Raw genomic sequence first — 10,603 nt, forward strand, 5'->3', positions numbered from 1 at the left:
GGGCTTTCAGAACCCTAGATCTTTGAGAATATTAGAAATTGATAGGAAAAATAACAAAATTGGTTTACATATGATCAGTGTGGGTTTTCCTGCTTATGATGATAATCCTTTATTTGTAAGTTTGACAACTACTTTTTACTTGGCTAAGTATTGTATGGACAATAGACAACTTAGAATCCGGAAATTTTACCCCAATAACCCCTGAGCTATTTTGCTAGGGTTCCTGAGTGGAAAGGAGGAGTTTGATGAGATGACTTTGGAAGCTAGTAGGAGCAGTGTGATGTTTGAGATCATAGAGAGGGAGAAGACAATCGGGGATGCGGGAATGGAGTCACTCCTGAACCATCTCAGACACATGGAAAAAGACTACAATCAACAACTGCTCAAACAGGTTAGCACTTTTGGTTTTTCTTTTATTTCGACGGCACATTCGTGAGCAAAAATTTAGGCTTATTACTTTGACGAGTCTATTCTTATCAATAGGCTCATGTGATTCATTGGCAGCGAGAACAACATATTCATAACCTACACTGCTAGCAGATATAATAATTTTTTATGTTGTATTCGGCATCTTTTATCTGCATGACTCCGTAGCCTATTGTAAAGGGTGACGGATTTTGTACTATGTGTTACATCGTTCAGCTCAAATAACAAAATGAAGTGATCGGAATTCAAAGTCTCTTCAGTCACCACAGGTGTATATTTTTCGCTATTAAGAATAACCAATTCAATATATTACTGTTTGTATGGGTTGGATATTGAGTGTATTTTTCGGATGAAACTAGAATAGGCATGACCACAGCATTTTAGTTGCAAGGACTTCTGTTGTTCACTTATATTAAAGATAGTTAGATCACCAACATTATATAGATTCTGGAACTGAGGTAAACCCTGATTTAGAGCAGCAATGAAAGCAAGAATAGAGCTTTGCAGAATACGATTCAAGACTATAAAGCGGAAGGCACATTGGGCTTTTTTGACGTTCACAGGTATATTTTTGATTAAATTAGAGGTGTTCGGCTCAATTCATCAATTCAGTTAATCCTCATTCAACCTAAATGCAAAAAGCCAACTGCAACCCCCCCCCCCCCCCCCTCCCCTACTACCGCTCCTTTTAATACCAACGAAAGAGTAATTGGAGATTTTCGATTGGTTTGCATAATACATACTTCTACCATCAATTCATGTTTCCGTCATTGCTAATAAAGATGGTTATGGAAATCTCTTTTGTTTGGAGAAAGGTTAAAATTAAGCCATGCATATTTCAAATCAATCTAGCATTCATCGGACGCATTTCAATAGAGTCTAAGGTACAAATTTGATGGTGACGACTTTCGACTAGACGGGTTCTTTCTAGATCATATTTCTAATCCATCTTCTGGCCTCTTATTTGATAGAACATCGCTCAAAATGTTCATCGACCAGGTTTTCGAGTTTTCTATTTGTCTTTGACAGCTTCTGCTGTAATAATGTGGAGGGGCTGGAGTTACCAATAACGTTTATTAATAGCCACCCTCACCTTCTCAGCCGGCTATTATAGCGCTCCTATTTTTTACAATTCAAAGAATTTGAATTGTATTGGGGCGCTGTCTTTTTTTTACGACTCGAAGAGGAGTATTGGTTTTCTCTCGGTTTTTTTTTTACAGGAAATAGATTTGATCACCCGGCATTTTGACGTAAAAGCGAAAGTGAGAAAAGCTGTCTTGGTGAACAGATTTTTGCTAAGCGAGAGAAATTTTTTGATCATGCTCTGCGTTTAGTGAATGACTTTTTGACTTTAAAAGTAGTTTTGCACATATAGATAACCGTTTTTAGCCGTTTTTTCGTCTAAGTGGCCAAGTTTTTTTGCTTGTAATTTGGTTTTTTGTTGAAATAATTTTATTCGATGCCATATTGAAATGTAAACCTCGGAAATTGATACCACAGTGTTTTGCAGAGCCTGAAAATGCGTTTCAATTTCAAATTTGGCACATATATCTTTATTTTTTAGTTATTTTTTGGCCTTTTTCTATTAATATCTTCATTTTTGGATCTTTCAGCCGTCTTTTTGTCAAAAATCAGTTAATATGGCAACTCCCTTTCATAATTCTTTTACTCAGCGCCGCTTTCTACCTCGATGTAATTTTGTTTTATAAAATTGGACATATGCTAATCCGATTTTGGTAGTATTTTTTTCTAATTGTTGTCAGTTTTTTGTTTATTTTGTTTTCAATTACTAGAAATAGTTTTTAATTCAATTTAAGGGACTTTAATTTCGTTTCAATGGATTCATTCATTTTTTGGCATTTAGTTCTTGAAAATCAGTTAAGATTATTTTCATAAATGCAGTCTTAAAAGTTTTTTTGACCTTTTTTTTGCAAAATGTTCCTATTCTTCGTATGTTTGAATTCGGCTTTTTATTTTTCTTTATTCTGTTCAGGAGGATGGATTTTTTTCTCGGATGACTCGTTGTCTTTTCGATGTCTCGCATGCTGAACAATGAAATGTATTGCTTTTTCTTGACTTTTTAATTTGATTTCTAACTTTCAAAAATCAAGAAAGTCTTTTTGTTAGTTTTTTTACAATGTGTCCATATTCTTCACATTCTAGTTGGTATCATGCTAGCTTTGTCCTGGAACCTACATTTATTTTCGGTATATTGATTTTTTCAGTTGCAAAAAATGAATGATTTGAGCTTTTTCTTAGATTTTCGTCATTTCTTTGGTTTGCAATTGATTTCATTCCAAATATGGCAGTACTGAGAGTTTAATTGCAAGCTTTTTCCAAAATTTCCACTTATAACTATTTACTGCAGTTTTTTTTCCGGCCTTGGTACTAATTTAAACGAATTTTTGCCTTTGAATATTCTTCTGCTGCTTATGTCTTTTCTGTGATCAATTTTATTTTTGATTTAGTGTGAAATCATGTTGTCTATCATATGTACAACAAGTAACGGGTGTGGTTGTTTTTTGTCTTAATCGCAGTGATTAGAATTGTAATTATAGGTGTTTTCTGATTCTTAAATTTGAGCTTTCTTTTTTGAAAAGATTTAACTTGGTTTCTAAGATTATTATCTGCCCTTTGCTTTCGCGATCTTTTTCAGATTAGAATCATGAATTATTTGAGGGCTATTGATAAGATTGTCAGCTTTTTCAGACTATCAGGTCTTTGACCACATTAATTATTTTTGATTTTTTAACGTTACCAAACGTTTTCAATAATATAAAATTTTGCTGCAGTTTGTTTCTCTTGTTGACAGTGGTTTAAGTTTCACCATTTTTTAGAGCAGACCTGGAGAAGTAGTTATTGGTTTAATACAAAAGGTAGTGGCTTCCGCTGCAATTACGGTTTTGTTAGCGAAGTTTTGACGCTTCGAGTCGCTTTCGGAATTCTTCCAGCTGTTTTTAAGATTTGTTCACACATTTTCATGATTTTTGAAGTCAAATTGGAGTAGTGATTTTGGTCACGCCGAAACAGGAGGTGGAGCGAAAAAACGAGTGGTTTTGCGACGTGATTTTTTTTCGCTCTAATTTTAAAGTAGGGTGAGAATACGATGTGTGAACAAAATTTCGCTTTCTCTGTGGTGGGTTTTTGTTTACATGCGGCAATTTCACTTTGATTTTTTTTGTTTTTTTTTAATTTTTGTTTAATGTTTTTTTTGTTTTAATTTTTTGGATCGGATTTATTATCTAAATGGTTTTTACAATCCATTCATAGTCCGTTCTAGGTCTGGTTTTCTGTTTATTCGAATGAAAATTTTTTGAATTGTACGTCAAGACTTGTCCTGCTATGTTTTTTACTTCGTCGAACTTTTTTTCGCTTTACCTCATTGTGCCGCCTTTTCGACATTTTGCGTGAAATCGTTTTGACTTCTCTAGGCTAGTTTCACTCCTCTGTCTTTCTGCTCAAAGTCTTTTTAAACAGCAGCTGCCCAGCAAAGCAATTCAAAATGAGAGAGTCAGTATAAAAAAAATCAAAGTCAGAAATAGAAACGGGATAAACCCATAAAGCCCATTTTTAGATGACCGGTACTTGAACTTTGTTCTCATAAGTTTTAGTTACTATCTATAATGCTTATTGGTATTGATACTGGACCCTGTAGCCTCTCAATGAGAGACAGGAGTATGTTCAACTACGAAATGACATTAAAATAAATCGCACTTAAAAATGTCTTTGTACAAAAATCAATTTTTGTTGATATTTTCTTTTCTTGCCATCCCAATGAGTTATGAGAATCAACGGCGGCTATTTTCCGGCAATCTGCCGGGTATGTTTTCTTTCGAAGCAGAGTGAGTGGTGTAGTACTTTGTCAACAGTAACATCTCTGCTAACACGGCTTGAGTGGTCGTCCGACAACTTTCTTCTCTCTTCAGAACGTTGAATGCTTACTGTGTGTCCTAATTGATCAGTTTTGAAGGAACGTGGTTTGAAATTCAAAGCTTGAGCGATGTTCGTCTGTTCTGATTTTCATCATTTCGTCTGCTCAAATAATTTGAAATACATTATCTTCACGCAATACATTGTGCTGGATGGCAATACCTTGTAGTCTTGTATCACACAGATTTGGTTCAACTTGAAAGCACTGCTCGTTCTGATGTCCCATAACAGAATCTGGTGTTCGGCCTTTGAAAACCCCAGATAGCATGTTGATATTTAAAATCCTAATTGTATCCCCCATTTTGTCTAGTTTCTGTAACATTGAATATTGTTTTTGTCAGGACGCTTGACTATTACGCTCTGAGAGAGGACATTCAGCTAAATGTATGCAAATTGTTATCTGATTTGTGCAAGTTACTTGGCGGGTGTTATTCATAACTTAGCTTCGTTATTAAGCACAGTTAAGGATCGAATGATAAAATTTGGGCTAAGGATAACGTTAATATTTATTGAAATTAATTTAATTTCTGTTAAGCGTTTAATATTGGGCGTTGTGTTGATGAAATATTGGGCGTATTTCAGGTGTCAGAAGTAGAGCTGGAGGACCTGACGAGAGTTTGTGCCAAATACTTCACCTCTTTCTTCGACCAGTCTACTTCCGTCTGTGCTATATGCTGCCACCCCTCAAAACTGGACGAAATGGTCGCTGCTTTTGTCAAAATGCCAGACGGGGCATCCAGAAATCTCACTAAATACGAAACATTTGATGACGTGTTTGCATCCTGAATCCGCAGCCATACAACTGCGTTCATTGAAGTTTTCGACTACCGCAGACATGTTTGAACGTGTAAACGTGTTTGAAAGCAAGACGTGTATTGATTTCATATTTTCATCTGAACTCTGATTCTGCTGTAATTCATACAAGAGTCAGTTCACAACTCGAAAAGCTCCAAAAATTATGCTTAACTCAATGTTGATTACAATTACGGATACATTATAAAGGACATTAATGGAAACTTTTGATGCTTTTTTTGTGATACAGCTCTCAAATGATGAGTCTGAAATATTGTAAATATTTCACGCAGTTTAAAGTTTTATGTTGTGTTGACATTCATAATTGTGTAATATATTAAAGCTGTTGATTTCAATTTTTTCGATTTAGAACAAAGTTTTTTTCTGTTTCGTACTGCTATTTGCGCTCTGTCGCTCTTTTTCTAACGTTTCTGCTCATGTCAACCTACTTATGCGATAGGTGATTTCGGAGAACTTCTTGACCTATGCTTAACATGCGTATTTCTCGGTCGTTCGCCGCCCGATTCTGTATGCCAGGTTATTATTTAACAGAAACATCAGTCAATCTTGTGAAGAAAAAATAATCATTATGGAATTTCTTTCTGCCTATGCCTCGCATAGAGATTGCATGTTTAATTGCTCTCGAACGAAGCTTGAAGTAATTGTTGTAAACATGTTGTCTCTTTTACGCAAAATTTTTGTTCGGCCGTTTTGATTTTTTGAGCGACTTTTGCGCCCTCGACTTTGTTGCTTTGCTTTATTTAAATTTCTCTCTCGATCACAATTTCATGCAGCTGCACTCAATTGGCAGCAGTTTACCACGAAGTTCAATGAAAAGAGAACCAAAATTGGAATTTCTTCACTTTAAATTAAAAGTTATAAAGGTATATAGTAACATCTAATGACGCCATTCGAAGCTGGCCTTAGTGAATTCATTTAACCCGTACCTATTGAAGCAGGCTGTAATAGATTCGAGCTCCCACTTAACGTTTAAGTTCAATTCTTCCGGCGTTAGTCGATTATATTTGGTAATTACTCTCGGTGTCAAGTTGAAGCCATTTTCAATAGCCACCGTCATTTTCTCCGCAAGCTATTATTATAATCTTAGTTTTGTTAACCGCATTCAGCAAATTGTTTTTGCTTGATTTTGCCCCTCTTTTGACATTTTGCATAAAATTTTTGTTCTGTTGCGTGATTAATTTTTCGCTCATTCTGCTCGACGTCTTTTAAAACAACATTTATTCAGGAGTCTATTTTGAGATAATTAGAGTCAATAAATCAAAAGACAAAATAAAAAATAGGATGAACCCATAAAGCCCACTTTTAGCCTCCAAGTATTTGAACTTTGTTCTAATTGGTCTTAGTTACCTGGGTTTATTGCTAGTAAGACAAATGACTGTTTCCTCTCATTAAGAGAAGTGTTCCTTTTTACGAAATCCAATTGAAATAGCGCGCACCCTTGTTATTTGCAAAACAGTGATTTTTCCTGCTATTTTGCAATCTGCCGGGTTTGTGTTTATTTTGTGCCTGGTATGTTTCCTTTTTATGCCCAGTTTTGGCTTGGCAATTTTGAACTTTTTCAGGTTCCTAGACTTTTTGGTTTGGGCGTTGATCTAAATTGCTTTCTCATTCACAATTTGAAGCAGCTGAATTTCAGTAGAGTACTTTACTACCAAAACTCTACTGAAATTTGCGCCTATATTGGTTTCTCTTTTTTTCTTAAGTTCTACAAGTTATCATTAGGCTGATGACGATTGAGACTCCTAATCGAACTCCCCCCATCCGACTGAAGCACGCTTTATCACATCGATCCCCCGCCAGTTGCTGGGGAGAAATTCGTTTGACGCTAGTCGATTGCATTTAGGGTTTACCGGTTTTTGGGTATTCCCTAATTTTAAGAAATATATAGTTTTTTGCACTTTTTAACTTCGCGAGCAGTGAACTAACAGTCTTGGGGGGGGGGGGCAGATTGATAGGTAATGAACTATGCTACAAACAGTCTTCTATGTATGCGATTTAGCAAGTCATTGTGTGAAGGTACTTTTTTTTTGACACATGTGGCGAACTCCCCACCCCTCGGATTCCGCCCTTCACCCCCATAAAACTCTGCTGGGTTAAAGCGTATAAAGTGCATTTTTCGGTGTTTTGGATAGCTCCCGCCCATTCTAACCCCCTGGACCTCACCCCCATTCTCCAAAGCAAATGAGGCCTCGATGACCTTAAGCTAGCCGCTACTAAAGCCAACACCTTAACATTCGGTAGAGCAGTTCGTACGATGTTAGGCGGTTTCGCTCTAATTTCATGACGTTAACGCTCTAATTTCATGACGTTAATTTCAATGTTTTTTTGGACTCGACTGTTGTTAGAGTACTAAGGGTTATGTTAATTCTTACATCAAATTTAAGTCCATTTTTTCTTTTTTAACTGCTCTTTTACGAAGTTTCAAGCAATTATTGAAAACCTGTCTTTTCTGCAAAAATTTGATTGATCGTTTTTGCTTGTTGGTTCTATAATTCTTTGACTATATGTTATAACAAAGCAGGTAAAGTTTAGTGGTTCAGATGGTTTAGACTGCCACCAAGGAGTTAACGGGTTTGAACCCCAGGGGGCGGTTTTTATGCACCGTAAAAATTTCTCAACTACAATCCCTCTAATTTAAATTGCCTAAAGCATAAATGAACCTATTTAATATTTTCAGTAGAGTTTGGGGGTCCATTTTTTTTTAATTGTTTAAGACATTGTGTAGTTTTTTGAATTTTAGATGCCCATGAAGTTTCCTTGGTTTCTGTAGTGTTTTGTCAGATATTGTGGTGCAAACTTCGAGATTTTTGGGCGGTAAATATTGTTGAGAAATAATATGGCATTATAGCTCGATTTGAATTAATCTTTGGGGTCCTTGAGAGTTGGCTTTATGAGTACGATTGTGTTGGATTCTTTTACAGGTAGTGCATGAGATGATTGGTTTGCTGCCTTTGGTTTTTGTGTAACAATATCATGGATTCTTCTTCTGGTGCAACTTGCGCAGTTGGATCTGTGTCCTCATTCTCCGAGCTGTGCTTCAGTGCTTTAGATGACATCATTGATGAGCTATCTATTGGTGTTGTATTTGAAGTGCATCGCAGCATCAAACTCAATTACTTCCACCTAGATGACCTTTTTGAAGCTCCTTCTAATTCGATCGCCAATACAACTAGCATTGAAACTGATCCTACTAACGCTAGCCAAGAAATGATGCCAACGCCGGTTCCCAAACTGCCACTTTGTACGTCTCCTTACTGTGACATATTCGGGATGCCTTTGAATCAAAAGAAACAGATCGATTGTTCATGTCCAAATTGTGGACGGTTAGTTGCGGCTACTCGATTAGCTCCTCATTTGGAAAAGTGTATGGGCATGGGACGGAGCAGTAGCCGTATTGCGAGTCGTAGACTGACTCAAATGAGCAACAATCCAACTTCTAGCAGTTCGAATCATAATGCTGACGGTTCTTCGTCTTTGGACGCGTTCGGTCTGAACGAACTGACACGCAATTCAAACTCGCCCTCAAGCGGAAGTGAGAAAGCATCGACATCCGGGAGGTATCAGAGGGTGAAGAGTAAAAAAGGGTGTGGTGCAGGGGGTACTTTGGAAGGAGTGGGCGGGGGTAGTGAGTCGGGTGGGAAGAAGAAGAAACTGAGTAACAGTCAGCAGAAGATGTACAAGGAGGCTGTCCGGATTGTGAGTTCTGTCAACTCGTATCCGGAATATCTGGCATTAAAGTAAGCATCTTTTGACCGTGACCTAATTTTTTATATTTCTTAACTTTGTTTCAAAGAATTCTAAACTCCATTTACTGGTAGAAATAGTGACTGAAATTTTTTGAGGAGTGATATTTATTTTATAATGATTGCGTAGTTTAAACAAATTTAATGTTGGTTTTGATCAAAATCCATAAAAAATTAAATCAATCCTTCAAGGTCCGATGATAACAATTGCTAATCACAACTTTACTGCGCAACGCCAATTTTGCACTTTTCTGCATTAAACACGTAGAGGTTAAACTGAATTCTTCCATTTGGATATTTTGACTGAAATTACTCAGAAGTCGCGAGTGTGGAAAAGGGTAACATGATGGAAAGGTAGATTTTCCTCATCATTAACTGAGCCTTTTTTCCCGACATCTGTGACTAATCCACTACTTTTAATGATTGAAAATTTCTGAATGATTGGTTCACAAGCACGACGGAAAAAATATATAAATATGGCACCAATACAAAGGTAGGATATGATAAGCTTGCATTAAATAATAGTGCAAATTTTTCCAGTGGTAATGATTTGTTCAGGGTATTATAACATCATAAGATTCTGAAATATCAAAATACATATAAAGGTTCCACCGGGGGAACGTGAAGAAATGTTTTCAAGACTGTTTTAATAAAGCATTCAAAATTGAATGCTTAATTGTTGAGCTAAAGGTTCAAACTGTGTGGTATTCTTAACTTTTGTTATCGGACATCTATTTTTCAAATCTGTACTTGATGTTTTAAGTTCGGAGCAATGCCAAAAGGTGCTATCCAGTCTATGTGGAGTGGTCGACCAGTCACATCATCACGGTCAATCATCCAAAATGTGTCGCAAATCCCTCAAATGCAAAGTGCACACTGATTACCAGCGTCTGGAACTTCGAAACTCGATGCTGGAATCCGAAGACTATCTTGAACAAGTGCACGGAGGATCTAAGGTGACGGAATCGCGGGTTCGAAACTCAGACTCGATGCACGAGGTTTTTGGGGATTTCGATATCGAACCTCAAGATGACTCGATCGGGGAAGGGTCAAATTTAGTAGACACGACAGATACGATTGGTAATGTATTTGACAACCTAAGCAACTGGGATGCGAAAAGCTCAATTGATTTGGATCCCGGCATTCCGACGTATCCAAATTCAATATTTCAAACTGAATCACCTAATTTTGGATCTTCAATATCGTTTTTGTCATCTAAAAGGGACTCCAATTTTGAATCTCCGGGGATGATTTCAAAAGGTAAAGAACAACACAATAGTCCCTCAAAGACCAAAACTAAATCTTCCAAGAAGAGCAAAAAGAAATGAGATGCGACAATTGAAAGTTTGTGATCTTAAATGACTTAGCATGCCAATATAATGAACATAAATGCCTTTTAAAATGATTAAAATTTCGATTTTAGATTTTGTAATTATACTTAAGCATCCAGAAAGTTATAATAATTTAAGTTATTATCGTGGAGTTGAAGAAATAGATGTGGAACTGAACAGCAAAAGAGTTGTTAATTGCTCTCGAACGGTGAGGGATCGGGAGGTCCATGGTTCGAATCTCGGCGTGGCCAACTATTTTTGAACCCATAAAGAAAAATTTATCTGGGCTACAGCTCCTGCATTAAATTGCATCGCCTGTCGTTCGAGAGGAATTCTTCCGACATTAGTCGGTTTATGTTT

At 36.7% G+C, this 10,603-nt stretch overlaps 2 protein-coding genes across 3 annotated transcripts in view; both read left to right on the top strand.

Annotated features, from left to right (window-relative positions):
• LOC142352999 (uncharacterized protein C05D11.1-like) overlaps positions 1-5,504 on the top strand; it is a 354,622-nt gene extending 349,118 nt beyond the window's left edge. For both annotated transcript variants that reach the window (XM_075405175.1, XM_075405176.1), the window contains exons 12-13: positions 219-391; positions 4,939-5,504. In XM_075405175.1, the coding sequence (XP_075261290.1) occupies positions 219-391; positions 4,939-5,142 (377 nt within the window). In that variant the 3' untranslated portion in view covers positions 5,143-5,504. The remainder of the gene's footprint in view (positions 1-218; positions 392-4,938) is intronic.
• A 2,581-nt stretch (positions 5,505-8,085) lies between these two features.
• Positions 8,086-10,394, top strand: LOC142353609 (ataxin-7-like protein 3). Its single transcript, XM_075405895.1, has 2 exons — positions 8,086-8,906; positions 9,676-10,394. Exons 1-2 carry the CDS (start codon positions 8,143-8,145, stop codon positions 10,238-10,240), a joined length of 1,329 nt encoding a protein of 442 aa, XP_075262010.1. The 5' UTR covers positions 8,086-8,142; the 3' UTR covers positions 10,241-10,394.
• Positions 10,395-10,603: the final 209 nt, after the last annotated feature.

This window comes from Convolutriloba macropyga, chromosome 14 (genome assembly GCF_964194025.1).
Source record: "Convolutriloba macropyga chromosome 14, txConMacr16.3, whole genome shotgun sequence".
In the NCBI taxonomy this organism is placed as follows: domain Eukaryota; kingdom Metazoa; phylum Xenacoelomorpha; order Acoela; family Convolutidae; genus Convolutriloba; species Convolutriloba macropyga.